The sequence below is a fragment of the Lycium barbarum genome, chromosome 2, assembly GCF_019175385.1.
Source record: "Lycium barbarum isolate Lr01 chromosome 2, ASM1917538v2, whole genome shotgun sequence".
Lineage (NCBI taxonomy): Eukaryota > Viridiplantae > Streptophyta > Magnoliopsida > Solanales > Solanaceae > Lycium > Lycium barbarum.
Window position 1 is genome coordinate 62251850 of NC_083338.1, and position 20526 is coordinate 62272375.

At 40.1% G+C, this 20526-nt stretch overlaps 1 protein-coding gene across 8 annotated transcripts in view; it reads left to right on the plus strand.

Annotated features, from left to right (window-relative positions):
* Window positions 1–20526, plus strand: part of LOC132626568 (uncharacterized) — a 60471-nt gene that overhangs the window by 4746 nt on the left and 35199 nt on the right. For 5 of the 8 annotated variants that reach the window (XR_009577392.1, XM_060341487.1, XM_060341486.1 and 2 more), the window contains exons 4-8: window positions 6303–6365; window positions 10982–11114; window positions 11192–11322; window positions 11408–11503; window positions 13186–13309. Coding sequence is in view for 7 of the 8 variants with exons in the window: in XM_060341487.1 (XP_060197470.1) it covers window positions 6303–6365; window positions 10982–11114; window positions 11192–11322; window positions 11408–11503; window positions 13186–13309 (547 nt within the window). In the remaining variant the exon portion in view is untranslated. The remainder of the gene's footprint in view (window positions 1–6302; window positions 6366–10981; window positions 11115–11191; window positions 11323–11407; window positions 11504–13185; window positions 13310–20526) is intronic. The other 3 variants (XM_060341481.1, XM_060341483.1, XM_060341484.1) reach the window with 3 other exon arrangements.

Below are 20526 nucleotides of genomic sequence, written 5' to 3' on the forward strand. Positions count from 1 at the left end.
TCGGCCACCAAATGCAAAAGTTTTTGGCTATTACACCATGGTGATTGAAAATGTTGGACGAGGTCAACCTAAACTGACTTTTTAGGATTTTTTTGGTAGGTAGGGTAAGAATATCACTTGTAAGAAAGTTGTATTGAAGGTCCTACAATCTCTTGGAATCCATACAGACTTAGCAAAATGTAAGACACAATGGAAGGAAAGATCCGTATAGGCTATACCAATAAGTTGGGATTAACTTTTAGTTATGTTGGTATGTTACTTTAGGTCCAATAAATGCTAGAAGTCTTTAGTCATGTTAGAGATTTATATACCTCTAAAAGATATAGAGAACTTCTACTTTATCAAAAAAAGATATAGAGAACTTCTAGTGCCGATAATCTATTTTTTTTTTTTAATATTGAATTGAGACGGGTTTAAATGAAGTGACATGTAAGGATTCACATAGCTGATCCCAACATGCTAGGAAGTGAGACATTATCGTAGTTGTTATAGTTACATCAATCAAAAATAAAATTAATCAACTAAAATTATCTTCATGTTAAATACCTAATCGTGTCCTAATCGAATATACCATAATCTCAATACTCTCTTTCAAGGTGGAGGTAATATGTTATAAACTCGAAATTTGTTACAAGTGTATTTAATTCAAGGACCTCTTGGGGATCTAGCAAAAACATCTTTAAATTAGTGATCATCTTGATCATTGCCGGTGATAACAATATTATCAACATAAAGCACCAAATAGATACACAAATTTGAAGCAAAATGCCGATAAAATACATAGTGATCATCTTTATTGCTAGTCATGCCAAATTCCGGAATTACTGTGCTGAACTCTCCCCATCAGGCTCGAGGAGATTGTTTTAGACCATAGAGTAACCCGTACAATTGTCATACCAGGCTACTAGACTCCCCTGAGCAACAAAACCAGGTGATTGCTTCATATAAACTTCCTCCTTAAGTTCACCATGGAGGAAATCATTCTTAATGTCCAAATGATAAAGAGGCCAATGGCGGACGGCATCCATGGATAAAAAGATGGACAAATGTAATTACAGCTACGGGAGAGAAAGTATCAATGTAATCAAGCCAAGTATCTGAGCATACCTCTTTGCAACAAGGCGAGCGTTAAGCCGATTAACTTGATTGTCCAAACTAACTTTGAATGCATAAATCTAACGACAACCAATAATAGATTTACTTGAAGGAAGAGGAAGTACCAATCGCATGTAAAGCAGACATCTAGTAAATTATAGCCTATCGCCATTCGTGATGAGAAAGTGCTTCACCTGTAGACTTACGGATGGAAACAAAGGTTAAAGATGATACAAAGGCATGATCGGGTGATGACAGGCGATGATAGCTTAAAAAGGTATAATGGGGTTTGTAATTACGAGTGGGCCGTATACCTTTTTGAACTGCAATCAGTTGATACACTAAAGGATATGGAAAATAAGAAATTAACAAGAAAAAGTAGAGGATAAATAGATTGACACAAAGCAAGACACCAATTGGCAACTAAAGCTCTTCAACTAGCTAAAACCTCCAATTGGCATCCAAACTAGCACCTAATCTCTTGGGATGACCTCAAGGGAATCAAAGCTCCAAAGCAACCAATCCTCTCAACAATCACACCATCAAAAGCTTCCACAAGCTCACAACTCTCAAAGAGTATGTTTAACATCAATATTCATCAAAATAGCCTAAGTCTTGGGGAAATATTAAGTCTAGTATTTATACTAAGATAATAAGGAAGACTAGCTAGCTATTACAATTATACCTTTCAATGAAGGAAGAAACTTTTTTGGTTGGTCTTCCTTTGGAGATGAAGGCTTGCATTTAAATTATAGCCTCTTTTGCACAAATAGCCTCCTCAACCAAGCTACCTTCCATATCTTGAATGTGATGGTCTTGAAGACTTCCATCCAAGCTATCTCCCATATCTTGAAGGTCATCCTAGGTTGATCTTCCATGATCTTTAAAGACTCAATCTTCATGATCTTTGATGCTCGGCTTTGTGGGCAAGTTCTTGATGGAGTTTCGCTTGTATCATTCTCCCCTTCTTGAAAAGAATTCGTCCTCGAATCTAACCTTACAAGACCATAAAAAGGAAGAGAAACAACAACAAGGTCCTTAACGCATGAGGGGTAGTGCAAGAGTTAACAAATCTACCAACATGCCAAAGATGCACAAACTTGTGATATAGCCAAGTATCAACCGCTTTGATGAAGAAAAAAACTCACATAGAGCACTAAGCAATTGGCTATCCCAAAGATCACGAAATAAGGATATCATAAAGGTACCAATGGTTTCAAAATACCAAGTAGGCAATGTCACCGTGGGCCTTATAGCCATGAAGCGTAAATAATCCTCTATTTCTAGACTAGACCACCTCCAAGGTAGTAGCATGACCAAGTCACACGAATTAAAAACATCACCGGGGTCAAAAGGGAAGAATATCCACACATCTTGGTCAAGAAGACAATTTTAAACCCCATTTAAATCCCTCTCAACATAAGATGCACCCCCTAACACAAGCATGAGTGTCATCATATGCAAAAAGATAGTAAAGAAATGTGTCACACAAAACAACTTCATCTATAGTGTCCTCAAATGTAGCTTCACTATTACGTTCAAGAACAAGATCAAACGTGCTTCTAAGATTTTGAACACTCAAGGAAGAAGTGACAATTAGCAAACGAGTATCACCTTCCTTTTCAAAACACTCCTTCCGCACAAGTGTAATATCATCCCCTAAGGAAAGATCATCATTGTAGGGAAGAGCGTCATCATTTCGTAGTGGGTTTTCAAACACTTTGTAGCCCCCAAAAGTGGCTACTCTTTCAACATTACAAAACATCCCACTAGACACATCACTTACAATAGTCATGCTATCACCAAATAAGACATTATCTTTAAAGAGAGAACAATCAATGAACAATGAAGAGTCGAAGCATGCAATTTCATTCTCAAAAAGACAAATGTCTTCTTTTAAAGCACTTTCTTTCACATGACTATCTACATGACATGCATCACCACCACGTCCTTGGACCTCATCACTCGACACAAAGATAAGACAGAGACTCATTGCCATATTTATCAAACAATGGTGGGGTGTCACACTCATTCAAATGATCAACTAGATTCACATCATCACTAATCGGAGGTTCGTTAAGCACATCACAAGATACCTCGACTGGTGGATTATCAATACACTCAAATTGATCATCCATATCACATGATAATGTACTATCATTCAAATCACAAGGGCCAACACTAGGTGGACACAAATTGTCCTTGCAAGAAGGATAAATTCGGTCATCAATAGGATCAACTAGTGCAGGGACACTTTCAACAATGACATTATCATTACATGACAAAGAATCATTAAGCTCACACAAAGACAAGCTACAGCTCATACTCTCATCACAAACTTGTTCATTCAAAGAGTTGGAAGTATTGAGTTTAGCTATTGTATCTTGAAGTTCACACGAAGAATCTTCTGTACCTTGAGCTATCCATGGCAAGCTAACTTGACCAATCGTAAAGATGGTCTTGTCCTCCATTCCTCCTTTCAAGTATGGGAGTTCTTCACATTTACCTTAAAAAAAAGTATGGGAGTTCTTCACGTGAAGTCTCCTTTAGCAATTCGTTTCCTTGAGTACCTACAAAAGTTTCTTCACAACAAAATGAAGAAGTAGAAAGGTTAGTTTGAATGTGTGGCAACTCCCTCACGTCACTCCGCACATCCTCTCCTTTTTTCCACTCGTGAGTTTCCACTTTGCACTCTCTTACTCCTTTGTATCTTTTGTCTCTCAAGTTCATGGAATCCCTTGGTTCCACAAGGAGCCTTTTTCTTCTTCACCAAATGGAAAGGTACAGTAATCTCCTCTTCTTGTGGAAGGGACCGATTGGTCTCACAAGGAGCATTTTGCTTTCCTTCCTTTGGCTTCTTCAATTGGGAATTGTCTTTCGTGCCATTCCCTCCTACATGTGGCTCGAGATATATGTACTTAAATGTCCCTTTCAATACCTCCCAAGTCTCAATTGGACTTCTAAAAGTTGGCAAGCTTTGCTTCAAAAGTTCTAAGGGCTAAGTCCATCTTCCTTTCTTGCGAATAGTTGTAGCTAGCAAAGATTTTATCCATCATGAGTTCCCATTGTAAAAACTCCTCGCCACTAGCTCCCATACACATGATAGGCCATTTCACATTGGTCTCTCGCACCCTTACATTGGAAGGTTTTCTAGGAGGTACATGTGGAAATAGAAGTTTCCTCCTTTTATCCACTACATACCTACGCCAATTGTGCTCCTAAGCAACCCCATGGTCTTCGAACCAAGAATATTCCAAACACAAATCACATGTAATGTACCCACAGAAAGTACTAGACACTACACTTCCTCTTGATATTCCCCATGAGAAAAGGATACATTCATAAGAGTCTTCTCTCTTAGTCCATTGTAATCCTAGACAGAGTGCGGCCTGAGGAGAGATGTAACAACCACGACGTTGGTCATTAACTTCAAGTCGAACTCCCAATTCATCATGTACTTTCACCAACCTTGAATGAAATCTCTTGTTAGGCGCAATTCTGATCTTGACCTAAGGTTGAACTCTACTCACAACTCTTTTGAGTAGTTTTGGGTGGAGGAGGTCTCATGCCCCTTAAACAAGATTGTGTTATGGTGCCATGTGAGAGAGGGCAAGAACAACCACCACCGGCAAATATAACATGGCTATAAGTGGGCCTCTCATGACTTTGAGCTTCACTCTCATCATAAGTACTTGATACTTCACTATCTTCATTACTACGTTCATCACAAGAAGAGTAAGAGTTGTACCTCGAAGTACCTTCATAGTCATGAGGGTCATCATTGAGATCTTCTGGGTCATTAGCGTCAATGTAGGATCCATGAGTACTCCTTGCATCATGTTCTTCATTGTAATGACATTCACATCCCTTATTTAGAGCATCACACTCTTCATTGTAACCGTAGCCCTCCTCATCATAGCGATAATCGTCAGCATTACAACCATCAAAGTCGTCGTCACATGAATCGTAATCCATGGAGAAGTACCTGTTTAGACACTCAACAAAACAAACAAACACGTTAGGTTAGTGAAAACAACTCACAATCTCTCAAGTATAGGCACCTTTGGTTGCCTCACAAATTGCTTCGACCAATGATTGTGTTCTTGTTAATACGATTAGTCACAAGGGATTTAAGTTCTACTCTTGGCCGGAATAGATTCTTGCTTAACTTAGAAGAACGGACGACTCAATTCAAACTAGCGGACTTGAATCAAGAAGTTTCAACGAAGTTAAAAAGAGAAACGAACGAAGAAAAATTGGTACGAAAAGATAATCGGATGCAAGAACTAGTTAACAACCAAGTAAGGATCAATTATTAGTTGTTAATTCATTAGAAGAATCAAAGAAATGAAGTTAGGGAAGAATCAAACCGTTTTACTTTCGGGCTCCATGAAAATAAATGTCCAGACGAAATGCTCCACGAAATTGAGAAACGTGGAGACGAAATTGGCTCTATGATCTTTGGCGAAGTCTGTTTCAGTCCACGAAAATAAATGGGTTGATGAAATTGCTCCACGAAATTGAGAAACGAGGAGACAAAGCAGAAATACAGAGACGAAATTGGCTCTATGATCTTTGGGGAAGTTTGTCTCAGTCCACGAAAATAAATGGGTAGATGAAATTGCTCCACGAAATTGAGAAACGTGGAGACGAAATTGCGTGGCTGCCTACGTGGCCAGTCCACCTGGCACGCTGGGGGGGGGGCACGTGGCCTTTTTTTATCTTCTTTTTTTCTTTGACTTATTTGGCTCCACACAACCTAGTAATTTCCCCCTTTGGCCCTACACACACTTTTCTACAACTTGACCTTGGGAGTTTGGATCAAACACTCCTTTTTGGTCACCTTCTTCCTATGAGGATATGAATGTCTTCAAGAACACCAAGAACATTAAAAAATCTAACCACCTTCAATTCATCTCCAAATCACTCCAAAATTAGATTTATAATTCTCAGCTTTTAGAAGGGATTAAGAATGCTCGTATTTTCTTTATGAATATCCAAATTTTGGCGAGAACAGAATGTGAGCATACACTCCGTGAAGATTGATAGATTTTTATATGCCACCTGCTCTTTCTCCTTATTTTTAGTTTTGGACTTTTTATTTTTCCTTCCTTTCCGTAAGTTTGCTGTGACTTGCACTAGTGTATTTGCCAACTTGGTAAATAAAGTTCTAATTGTTTTTTTTCCTTGTGATATCTATGCCTCAGACAGCATCTCGTTATGCAATTGGTTTGAAGATATTGAATCAACTTGTGTCAGAGATGAATCAGGTTAGTCTTTCATAAGGCTTATAGTTCCTAATGTGACTGGCTGCTGTCGTATCCTGCCAAAACCATGTAGATGACATCCAAAAAAGGGAAACTAGTTAATAGTACCAGTTTCAACCAAAAAAAAAAAAGGGGGGGGGGGGGGGGGGGGACAACTAGTAAAGGAGATACCATGTGGTTTTTCCACTTCTAGAGTTGTAAGCTTATAGAAATATGTTAGTGCTAAATGGCATGTCCTAAATATCCTAATGGGTTGTGTATGTATGTACGTAAAAAATGTTCGTTATCATTATTTTGAAATTTAATTTAGTATAATAGAGTTGAACAGAGAATGATTAGCTGTATCTTGTGTTGCTAATTGTTGCAATTCTATAGCTAGGTACTTTTTCTTCTGATTTCAAGTGTTCTGATATGGACCTAATAATGGATATATTCTACCTCCTTACTGATATAGGTTCTTTGAATACAACAACAACAACAACCCAGTGAAATCCCACATCGTAGGGTCTGGGGAGGGTAGAGTGTACGCAGACCTGACTCCTACCAAGGTAGGACGGCTGTTTCCGAAAGACCCCCGGCTCAATAAAAGCATAAAAAGAAGTCAGATACGGTTAGATAAGGTTAAGAGATTCGGATAAGAGATTTAAAGCGATATGGAAATGAAATAATGCAAGCGACACAGATAATACAGGATAATCAGAGCACAGAAAATAACCGATAATAGCAGAAATCAGAGCAGATGACACAAGATAACCAAAGCACAACAACAACAACAACAACAACAACAACCCAGTGAAATCCCACAACGTGGGGTCTGGGGAGGGTAGAGTGTACGCAGACCTTACTCCTACCAAGGTAGGACGGCTGTTTCCGAGAGACCCTCGGCTCAATAAAAACATAAAAAGAGGTCAGATACGGCTAAGAGATTCAAAGCGATATGAAAATGAAGTAACGCAAGCGACACAGATAACATAGAATAATCAAAGCACAGGAAATAACAGATAATAGCATAATAGCATAAATTAGAGCACAAGAAATTATACTACGATAATGCGACTACTAATAAGGCAGGGTAATGAGACTATCTACTAGCCTTCTACCCTAATGTGGGTCCTCCAAACCCTCCTATCTAAGGTCATGTCCTCGGTAAGCTGTAACTGTGCCATGTCGTGTCTAATTACCTCTCCCCAATACTTCTTTGGCCTACCCCTACCTCGTCTGAAACCATCCATGGCCAACCTCTCACACCTCCGCACTGGGGCATCCGTGTCTCTCCTCTTCACATGCCCAAACCATCTCAATCTCGCTTCTCGCATCTTGTCTTCCACCGAGGCCACTCCCACCTTGCCCCGAATATCCTCATTCCTAATCCTGTCACTCCTGGTGTGGCCACACATCCATCTCAACATTCTCATCTCAGCAACTTTCATCTTTTGAATGTGAGAAATCTTAACTGGCCAACACTCCGCCCCATACAACATAGTCGGTCTAACCACCACTTTGTAAAACTTTCCCTTAAGTTGTGGTGGCACCTTCTTGTCACATAGCACTCCGGAAGCAAGCCTCCATTTCATCCACCATGCCCCAATACGATGTGTGACATCATCGTCAATCTCCCCGCTGCCTTGCATAATAGACCCAAGATACTTGAAACTACTTTTCTTCTGGATGACTTGGGTACCAAGCCTCACTTCCAAGCCAGCCTCCTGAGGTGCTTCACTAAACTTACACTCTAAGTACTCTGTCTTGGTCCTACTCAGCTTAAACCCTTTAGACTCCAGAGTTTGTCTCCAATCCTCCAGCTTAGCGTTAACTCCGCTACGAGTCTCATCGATCAGGACTATGTCATCCGCGAAAAGCATACACCATGGCACCTCACCTTGAATTTGCCGCGTCAATCCATCCATCATCAAGGCAAATAAGAACGGACTAAGAGCTGATCCTTGATGCAACCCCATCACAACTGAAAAGTGCTCTGAGTCTCCTCCTACTGTCCTTACCCTAGTTTTGGCTCCCTCATACATGTCCTTGATCACCCTAATGTACGCCACAGGTACACCTTTAGCCTCCAAGCATCTCCATAGGATTTCTCTTGGAACTTTGTCGTAAGCCTTTTCTAGGTCAATGAATACCATGTGTAAGTCCCTCTTCCTCTCCCTATACTGCTCCACCAGTCTCCTCACAAGATGGATGGCTTCTGTAGTTGAGCGTCCCGGCATGAATCCGAACTGATTCTCTGAAATAGACACGCCTTTCCTCACCCTCATCTCCACCACCCTTTCCCACACTTTCATAGTATGGCTTAGCAGCTTGATACCTCTATAGTTGTTGCAACTCTGGATATCTCCCTTGTTCTTGTATAGAGGGACCATTACACTCGACCTCCATTCTTCAGGCATCATTGCCGTCTTAAAGATGACATTAAACAACCTAGTCAGCCACTCCAAACCTGTCGGGCCCGCACTCTTCCAAAATTCCCCAGGAATCTCGTCAGGTCCGGTTGCTCTTCCCCTGCGCATCCTACGAACAACACCCTTAACCTCCTCAACCTTAATACTCCTGCAATACCCAAAATCTTGACGCCTTCCAGTATGTTCGAGGTCTCCCAACACAATGTCTCTGTCCCCTTTTTCATTTAAGAGTTTGGAGAAGTATGACTGCCATCTCCGTCTAATGAGAGTCTCCTCTACCAATACTTTGCCATGCTCGTCTTTATGCACTTCACTTGAACCACATCACGTGCCTTTCTCTCCCTCGCCTTGGCTAGCTTGAACAATTTTTGATCCCCTCCTTTCTCTTCTAGTTCAGCATAAAGGCGTTCAAAAGCTGCCGTTTTTGCCGTCGAAACCGCCAACTTCGCCTCCTTCCTTGCCATCTTATAAAGTTCCCTATTCGTCCACTGCTCCACCTCATCCTTGCTTTCTATCAACTTCGCATACGCCACCTTCTTTGCTTCCACCTTCCCTTGAACTTCTCCATTCCACCACCAGTCCCCTCGATGCTGGCCACGACTACCTGTCGAGACCCCCAACACTTCCCTTGCTACCGCCCTAATGCAACTAGCCGTCCTATCCCACATACTTGTCGCATCCCCACTACTATCCCAGGCCCCCATAACCTTCAATTTCTCTCCCATCTCCACGGCACTAGTTGTGGTCAAACTCCCCCATCTGATCCTAGGTCGGTCATCCACGACCCTCTTCTTCCTCGGCATCTTGATCCCTAGACCCATCACCAAGAGCTTATGTCGGGTTGTAAGATAGTCGCTCGGAATGACCTTACAGTCTTTGCACAGACCTTTATCGTCCTTCCTAAGGAGTAAAAAGTCAATTTGGATCTTAGCCACTGAACTACGGAAGGTTACCAAGTGCTCCTCCTTCTTTGGGAAACTCGAATTGGCTATCACCAACCCGAAAGCTCTTGCAAAATCCAAAAGTGAGACTCCTCCTCCATTCCTGTCCCCGAAGCCAAAGCCTCCATGCACATCATCATAACCTCCCGAAATAGGCCCGATGTGCCCATTGAAATCACCTCCCACGAATAACTTCTCAGTAGGCGGTATGCCTCCCACTAATTCGTCCAAATCCTCCCAAAAGCGCCTCTTCTCCTCCTCGCCTAAGCCCGCTTGCGGCGCATAAGCACTAATAATGTTCAAAGTGAGTCCTTCAACGACCACTTTAATCGACATCATCCTATCAGTGGCTCTCCTAACCTCTACCACCTGGTCTCTTAAATCACTATCTACTAAAATGCCCACCCCATTTCTATACTTCGACCTACCAGAGAACCACAACTTATACCCGTCTACCTCTTTAGCTTTAGGACCTACCCATTTAGTCTTTTGGACACAAGCTATATTAATCTTCCTCTTCTTAAGAATCTTAACTAGCTCTATGGACTTTCCTGTTAACGTCCCAATGTTCCAAGACCCTACTCTCAACCTAGAGGCTCCTTTAACCCACTTACCCCTCCTAACCCTCGCCCCCGTTCCCGAACGAGAACATGACCCTAGTCTACCATCACTAACCAAAGCCACGAAAATAAGTATGAACTAATAACTACAAGTGTATAGATAAATAGTGGATATGGCAACCGGAGGTACCAACTCCAGTTGAACTGAACCTGGTTGTCGCCGGAAAACACTGTTCACGGTCGAGTACTGTTCACTGCCGGAAAAATGTTCACAAATACCTGAAAGGGAGAAGAGAATAGGAGGGAAAAAAGAAGAAAAGAAAAATAAAAGAAAAAGGGAAAAGGAGAGAGAGAGAGGGTTGGCCGGAAAAAGTCGCCGGCGATGGCGCAGCAGCGTACTGGCAGCGCTAGGAGCAGATTAAAAAAAGGAAAAAAAAGGAGAAGAGAAGAAGAAGAGGAGAAGAAGAAAAGGAAAGAGAGAAGAAAAGTAAATCTAGCCGGAAAAGTGGCCGGCGTTACTTGGTCGCCGGCGTCACCTGAACAGTGGTGACGTATGGTCGCCGGACGGAGTGGTGGGTGGGCAGATCTGGAGAGAGCAGAGGAGAGAGAAAGTGCAGAGGAGAGAGAAAGAGCTGTTCAGGTTCTTTGAATCAGCCAGTTAAATAAACTCATGTGGTTATACATTTTCTTGATTGCAAAATATCCAGGCCAGTCCTGAATTTCCATCCGCACAGCACCGTAGGGTGGCTTGCTCGTTCAGAGATCAGTCGCTTCTTCAAGTATTCCAAATATCACTGACATCAATGGCCCAACTGAAAATTGATGGTAATACTCCATCAGGTACAATCATAATCGTGATTTTTGACGTTATGTGCAATTTGCTTATCTGACTGTTGTTGCTTCTTATTAATATGCAGTAACCGTTTCTGAGAATGCGGCTAGCAGCAAACTACAAGAACTGGCTCTTGCTCTGTCCCTAAAATGTTTGTCATTCGACTTTATGGGAACGACGGTTGATGAATGTTCGGACGATTTTAGCACTATTCAGGTGGTTTTGTCTTCTATAACATGCATTTATCAAAGTTGTCTAACCTATCTGCAATTATCATATTGCTCACTTAACATTGTTGCAGATCCCATCTTCATGGAAGCAAGTCCTGGAAGATCAATCGACGGTGCAGATCTTTTTTGACTATTATGAAATCAATAAGCCTAACATATCGAAGGAGGTCAGTATCTTACTGTTTCCGGTGCCTTCAAGTGGATTTTTGCTCCGTTATTGTCATGATTATTTAGCTTTGCTTTGAAATCCTGATAAATTATTTTGTTTTCAAATCTCTAGTTGCTAACTTATCATGGTTTACATGATTATATTTAGTTCTGTTTGATTATTAAGAACATTTTAAATGCATGAACATCAATGAAAAAACATTTCTAAGTATGTGAACTGTTTTATTCTTTGATTTATGCTTATATTCTAATGTGATTGTTATTGTTTGCTCTCTCTCTGACTCACTTATCAGAGCATTCATACTTAACATGTGATTAGCTTCTACTTACATAAATTTATGGGGATGATCTTGAATTGGGACTTTGAATATTTTCAGGAGCTAATTTTGTCACTTTGCTGTTAAAAAAAAGTAAATTTTGAATGTGCAAGTCCCTTTGCGCCAACCGCTAGTTCTTTTGCATTCTGCTGGAAACATGTAAATGCTGTATAGTCAGATTTCTCTGTAACAGCATCTGCATATAATATCACCTCTCTATACCAACTAAGTTTTTTCGGACCTGATTTTTTATGTTATATTTTACTTTTCTATAACAACATTTTACCTATAACATCAACAATCAATTTTATAACAGTATGCTCTTTGTAAAATTACCCCCATATAACATCTATCTTCGTTTTTTGATAATATAATAATAATCAACCATTTTTATAAAAATAGAATATCTATGATTACCAATAATAAGTTTATAAGATTTGACCAAATATTTAATTTGATACTTTAATATACTATATTTATGACATAATATTACATATATTTATGATATAATATTACATATGAATACATATTTGTAATATAACGGTTCAACTCTTAGATTCTCTTCAAGGGAAAGCAATTGGATACCCGTTTGCTATAAGTTTGAATATAAATCTTCGTCTGCAATCGTTATATTTCCACTAAGAGATTGGAATATACGAAACATGCTACAATTATAAATTTCTTCCTTCAATCTTGAAAGAATTTAATTTCCAAGTAGATTCAATACGTGTGTCTTAGAGCTTAAAACTTTATCTATTCAGTTATAAATTTATTGAAATTGTATTAATTTTCTTTAATATTTAGTTAGTGAAGTATTCATATCTTTGAGATTTAAAATTTAAATAATTTTTTTATAACATTAAGATATAAAAATATTAGATTTATGCATCTTTATTTGCCTATAACAACCAACTATTATTGAAATGCCAAATGCTGTTATAGGTGTATAACAACCATTCTCTATAACAACCAAAAAATTTTGGACCCAATGATGCTGTTATAGAGAGGTTTAACTATATTGATGTTGCCAGTTGCCACTATTGTTTTGTTAAGTTGTTTAAGAAAATTATCGTTTTAATCGTTGGAATGATTGCTGAACTGTTTTGGAAATCACTCCTTTGATCTTTACACAAATAAAATGGGTTTGCTAAGAATCTCACTTGTTCACGTGCTTGAAACTAACTATATTTATGCCTCATATTTTTTATTGTACTGGCTTACTACTAAACTCATGTGAAAGGTGGTTTGAGCAATAAAGTTGAGTTGCTAAACTGTTGTCAAGAATTCTCTTTTCAGTCCACAATTCAGGTTTCCAAACTTGTCGCAGTAAATTGACTAGTATAACAAGCTTAATTCTGGTTCAGGCTTTAGAGTGTTTAGTCCGGCTGGCTTCAGTGAGGAGATCGCTGTTTACAAATGACACTTCTAGAGTGAAATACTTGGCACACCTGATGACAGGAACCAAGGACATTATGCAAACTGGGAAAGGTGAACAGGTTCTTTTTGCCTTAAATGTCTTGCTAATAATAGCTTTGCCTCTCTATAGCCATAGTAATCGTAGCAGATAACGTTAGTTGTACAGGCGTTATATTTATAACTTTGAAGATCAAGATTGGCCTCTGGATTTTTTGTCATTTCTTTTCCCGTGGTTTTATTTTATTTTCTGTTTCAGTTCTTTGGTTATCTTAATTATTTCTTGTAAGAGTGGCATTTTATCAAATTTGCTAGTGTGATAATATCATATCCAACACTGTTAGGTCATTGAATTTGCAGACATTTGTTCTGGTCTTGCCAGAGGATAGCCACATTTCACCTCCAAAATACTAAAATAAAACATCCACGGTGCTTATCCCTCTTGAAGTCCATTTTGAGGCAATGTCTCTTTAGGTGTTAAGATTTCGTATCTGTAGATGCCTAACATGGGAAAATCCACCTTAGATCTTTTTGTGATACTATAATACTTCCTCTATCCCAATTTATGTGAAACTTTTTGCTTATTGAGTCAATTTGACTAGTCTTCGGAGCTAAATTCCATTAGATTAACGAGCTAAATTGCATTAGATTAACTTAATATTTAAAATTAAAAATTTTGATATTCAAGGACTACGTTATTATGTTGAGCCCTACTTACAGACACTACTTCCCAATCCTTTTCCACGTAGGATAATATATACAAAATCTATTCCTATTCCTATTCCTATTCTAACACTCCCCTTCAAGCTAGTGCATACAAGTCATATGTACCGAGCTTGTTATAGATGTAACTAATACGAGGGCCAGTGAGGAACTTGATGAAAATATCTGCAAGCTGATCACTCGACTTCATAAATTTTGTATATCTACGAAGAGTATCTTTTCTCTGACAAAGTGACAGTCAATCACAATGTGCTTAGGCCTCATTTGTTTACACTTAATGGAGGTCTGAATCTGAATGGTTCACACTTTAGGTCATTAAGTGCATTTGTTTACATTAAGATCTAAGCACTTATTTGGTCTGAATAGGTTTTAATCATTAAGATCTTGAACAAAGTCTTAATATTATTAAGAGGTATTTTGTATGGCTAATATTTACTCCCAGCTCCACCACAACCCTACCCCCATTCCCACCACCCATCCCAACCCTTCACTACCCCACCCCCATACTAACCCCCTACCACCTACCATCCCGACCCCCACCCCTACCTACCCACCGCCCACTCACCCCCACTACCCAACCCCCACCCCATTCACCACTCCCCACCAGCCCTCTCACCACCACCCAACCACTACCCCATTCACCAGCCCCGCCCTACCCCCCACCACCCACCCTCGGGCCTACCCTAGACCCACTGCACCACCACCACCCACCACCTCCCCCACAACCCTCCTACCACCGCCCCAACAATTCTCAAAACGCACCTACCTCACCCACCACCACTACAAAGCATCTCCGCCATTACTAGCTAACATAAATGTTTCATTTTTTTAAATCAAATAATATTTTATTTTCTAATATCTTGTTACTTTTTTATTTGAATTGTATATGTATTATGTTTAAATCAATACATTATACACATTCATATGTTGAAAAACAAACAGTGTTAATCATTCAGTGTTCAGATTTAGAGACAACATCTTATTCATTCAGATGTGCATTCAGATTCAGACATCTTAATCTAAATGAAAACAAATGAGGCCTTAGTCCTCTCCTGAAATACCGGGTTTGATGCGTTTGTTATCACACACAAGTTCCATCTCACTGATTTCTCCAAATTTTAGTTCTCTGAGTAACTGTTTAATCCACGCTAGCTCACAGGTTGCTACAACCATTGCTTGATATTCTGATTTTGCACTAGATCGAGCAACCATGTTTTGATTTTACTATTTCAGGACACCAAATTATCTTCTACTAAAACACAATATCTATTTGTAGAATGTCTATTAGAAGGCAATCCTGCATAATCAGCATCTGTATATCCAACTATCTGTTCATGGCCTCGATCCTCGAAGAGTAGTCCCTTTCCTGGAGTTGACTTTATATATCGCTGAATGCGGACAACTGCATCCCAATGACCTTTTTTTTTTTTTTTTTTTTTTTTTTTTTGATGAAGTAAGTTGTTATATTCATATTCAAAAGCATCAAGCAGATGCAAAAATTTATAAAGAAAAGGTTAAAAACTCCAGACGCTGCAAAACAAAACTATTAAGAGCTGGGAGTTTAAAACCATGAGCAAAAGACTCAAGGCTACTAAGCCACTGAGAGGGAGCCAATGAAATCTAGATGGGGGATAACATCATTTACTGGTGATAGATTGCTCCAACTAAAAAGGTTAACTAAGCACTTTGATTTTAGAGAACAGTTAGGAGTTGAAGTCCCATCAAAGCATCTGCTGTTCCTCTCTGTCCATAAACACCAAAAAATACATGCAGGTATCAGTTGCCAGATCTTGTTGATGGTTTCGCTCACTTTCCATAAGCTCCAACTTTCAACTGCTCCTTTTAAGCTATATGGGATTGTCCAATTGATTCCAAAAATTGCTGTAAACATGTGCCAGAGATCTGCTGCAACAGGGCGGTGCAAAAAAAGATGGTTAACTTACTCTGACTCTTTTTGGCACATATAGCATCTGTTCACCAAATGGATCTTCTTTTTTAAATTATCTAGAGTTACTATGGCATTTTTGAGGGCTGTCCAAGTGAAACACTTGACTTTGGTGGGTAATTTTGTCTTCCATATCAATTTCCAAGGCCAAGGATCGGTCAAAACATTGATAGTAGTCGTCCTATTATAACTCGCCTTCACTGAGAACACCCCTTTGCTTGATTCTCCCCATTTCAGGCTATCTGGTGTTTGTGAATTCACTGGAAAAACTTCCAAAGATTTAAACCGGTCAAAGATCTCTCCCAGTTCCCAGTCCTGCAAATTTCTTCTAAAACGGATATCCCATATGTTTCCATCCCTGTTGCAAGCAACTGTGGAGTCTGGTTCTGTTGCTATTAGGAAGAGTCTAGGATGAGAGTCTTTCAGGGGAATATTAAGCAACCACTTATCTTTCCAAAACTTTACAGAGGTGCCATTTCCAATCCTAAAGGACACTTCCCGGAAGAAGTCATCCTTTATATTATTAATGTACTTCCAGGGACCAACACCATGAGGGGCTGTATTTTTTCTTGGTGCACCAGTTGTCAAGTTGCCCATACTTCGCGTTGACCGCTTCTTTCCAGAGGCTAGGCGTCTGCTGGCCATACCTCCACCACCAGTTCATCAGTAGGCTCTTGTTGTGTTTGTTTGGATCTCTTATTCCCAACCCACCCTGATTCTTTGGTAGGATAACCTTTTCCCATTTCACCAGGTGAAATTTGTGGTCTTCACTGTTACCTTTCCACAAAAACGTCCTTCTAAGTTTGTCCAGCTTACTTTGCACCTCACCAGGCATAGGAATAAGGGACATTATATAAGTTGGAATGCTACCCAGGACACTATTGATTAGTGTCAGCCTCCCTCCCATGGACAAATATTGCATATTCCAATTTACCAGCCTTTTTTCCACATTTTCTATCACCCCATTCCATACTCCGGTGTCTTTGAATTTTGCTCCCAAGGGAAGACCAAGATATGTGGATGGAAAGGAGCCTATGTCACATGCCATGACTTCTGCTAATTCAGCCAAGTTTTGCACTTCATTTACAGGGTAGATCTTGCTTTTCCTCATGTTGATGTGAAGCCCCGAGATGACTTCAAAAAGCATTAAAGTCCAGTTTAGGTATTGCACCTGCAATTTCTCCGCTCCACAGAATATTAAAGTATCGTCTGCATAGAGCAAGTGAGAGATTGTTACAGAGTGAATTGGGCCACTTTCCACTTTGTTCAATCCAGTGGTTGGGTTTAGCTTTGTCTAACATATTTTTCAGACCTTCCATAGCCAAGATGAATGAGAAAGGAGAGAGGGGATCCCCTTGTCTTATTTCTTTCTGAGGTGAGAAGAAGCCCACGGGGGCTTTATTCACCAAGACAGAGTATTTAACAGTAGTAAGACTATGTTTGATCCATCTTATCCACCTTTCTCCAAACCCCATTTGTTTCAACACTGAAAGAAAGTAAGACCAATTAACTTTGTCAAAAGCTTTCTCCACATCCAATTTGCACATAATCCCTGGTATTCCACTTTTTAATCTTCCATCAAGCATCTCGTTGGCAATCAATGAAGCATCAGTTATCTGTCTGTTCTTCAAGAAGGCATTTTGTTCACCTACCACCAGCTTCCAAATCACGGACTTCAGCCTCTCCGCTAATACCTTGGCCAGAATTTTGTAGACACTCCCAATGAGACTTATAGGTCTGAAGTCTCTAAGGTTTTGAGCCCCCTTCTTGGGAATCAGTGTTATGAATGAAGCATTGTTGGACTTGACCATGTGACACTGTTGGTGGAAGTGGTTAAAAGCAGCCACAATGTCTTCTTTTATAAAGACCCAAGCACTTTGGTAGAAAGCCATTGTGAAACCATCCAGGCCTGGGCTTTTGTCTGGTGCACAGGAAAATATTGCTGTCCTGACCTCTTCCTCTTCAAAATCTCTTTCAAGCCAGGCTTTTTCAGCTTGGGAAATACTGGACAGATTTTCAAACTTGACTGCAGGTCTCCATTGTTCCTCTTCAGTGTGAAGAGCTTGATAAAACCTCAAAATTTCAGCTTTAATGTAATCTTTGTCATCACTAATTTCTTCCCCAATCTCCAGCTTGTCTATTTGATTGCTCTTTCTGTGAGAGTTAGCTACACTATGGAAGAATTTTGTGTTCTTGTCCCCTTCTTTGAGCCACAAGCATCTAGACTTTTGTCTCCAAGAGACCTCTTCTATATTTGCCATATCCTGCAACTTGAGTTTTATATGCAAAGACCTATCCTTTTCAGCCTGAGTCATTAGTCTGTTCTCTGTTGATTGCTCCAAAAGAGCTAATTCCTCCAACATTCTGCTCCTTTGATCTTCCAACTTCCCAAAGGTCTCCCTATTCTAGCTAGTGATGTCCTTCTTCAAGCATCTTAATTTTTGTGTGAAGATAAAATCTGGGCTGCCTCCAATGTTATAGCTTTGCCACCATCCTTGCACCATATCAGTAAATCCTTGTGTTTTTAGCCACATGTTCTCAAATTTGAAATAAGAAGTGTTTGATTCCCACTCTCCACATTCCAGAAGCAATGGTCTGTGGTCTGACACAACTCTTGGTAGAGCATATTGGTTTATTGCTTTGAAACTTACATTCCATTCCGGAGAGATTTGGAATCTATCAATTCTTGAAGCCTGTGGAGACTCCTCACCTCTGAACCAAGTGAAATTAGCTCCCTGAAGTGTTAAGTCTATGATGTCCAAATCTTGGATGATGTCACTGAAGGTGTTCATGGCTCTGGACCTTCTTGTGCAATTGTGTCTTTCACTCTCATACCGGCACACATTGAAATCCCCACTTGTGACCCACTGCTCATTCCACAAGCCCCTCACTGCAGCCAATTCATGCCATAGTAATTCTTGTTCAGGGTTAGAATGTGGACCATAGACTCCCATAAAGCACCATCTAAATTCTTCTTGAGTGCTTTCCAACATACAAGAAATAGTGTAAGAACCCTTGTGAATTTCCCTGATGTTCCACTGTCTTTTGTCCCACATCACTATAACACCCCCACTTCTACCAATAGAATTTAGTTCAGCCCATTCCACCCATCTATTCCCCATATCTGCCTGATCCAGTTTGGAGTCCATTCCTCTATTTTTGTTTCCACTATATATGCTCTCCATTTTTTAATGAGTGACTTTATTGTGGTTCTCTTCCCCGTCTCATTGAGACCCCTTACAATCCAGCTTAGTATTTTGATCTTAATCCGGAGTTGCTCTTGCGGAACCTGTCCCTTTGTACTGACCTTTTCCCATCAGAGTTCATATCCCATTTCAGTCTTTCTAATTCCAATATCTGCTTTTTCTTTCCCTTTTTATCTGTTGTTATGGCTGTTATGGCTGATTTCTGTTTCTGAATTAGCTCTTGTCTCTTTTGATCCATTCTCAGTACTATGCCAAGGATTTCATGTTCAAAGCCTGATGCATTAATCCCAAAAACCTTGCATGCTCGAAAAAGCACTGTTTTCGACCATCTCGATGGTTCAATAACTAATGGAGTGCTGACATGAGGTGGGACAGAGATGTCTTCAGTGTACCAGGGGAGTGAGGCCATCGCAGGAAGAGAGATCAAAATCAGAGCTGCTTGCCGACTCCCTAAGTCTATAAATTGGGGGTCTTGGGATCAGCATATTGGCATTTACAGGTTCTTCTTCATCATCTGCTTCAGAATTGGGTGCGCGTGCATGGTCTCGAGAACTTTCTTGACATCCACTCCTTCCATAGGCTTCAAACTCCACAGAGAGGGGGTCGAAATAATTGTCGTGAAAGAAAGTCGCATCTCTGTTTTGGCATGGATCGATGAGGGGGCCCTTTGCTGACCACTTCGTTTTAATATTTTTGCCCTTCTTTTGTTTTCTCGTAATTGGGCCACAGTTATAAAAAGAATTTGGGCAATTCTGCCCTTCTTTTGGGGTGGTCTTTAAATTTTGCCCCTCATAGTTGAAATCTTTAAATTTTGCCCTTCAGCTAAAATCCATGGGTTCCAGGTTCGAACCCCCACACAGTCAAAATTTTTAAAAAAAATCGCAAGGCAGAGTTTAAATTTCGTTATGCCCCCACCGCCATACACTTGCGAAGGAATTATCAAAGTTATGTCGGACCCGGCATACTTATGCCTTATGGGCAGACTTGGCATAAGTATGTTGGGTCCGGCATAACTTTGGTAATTCCTTCACAAGTTTATGCCGGGTCCGGCATAAAAGTTTGCCCATTAAAAGTATGCCCCACCGGCATAAACTTGTTAAGGAATTACTAAAGTTATGCCGGACCCGGCATACTTATGCCAAGTCTGCCCATAAGGCATGAGTATGTCGGGTCTGCCATAAATTTGGTAATTCCTTAACAAGTGTATGCCGGGTCCGGCATACACGCGACCTAAACCTTGCCTTGCAACTTTTTTTTTAATTTATGCTTGAGCGGGGGTTCGAACTCAGAACCTCATGATTTCTACGTGAACGCTCAGATTTGCAATGCGAACTGAAAAAATTAATGACCAGCAATATGAGGGGCATAATTTAAAGACCACAAATATGAGGGGAAAAATTTAAAGACCACCCCAAAAG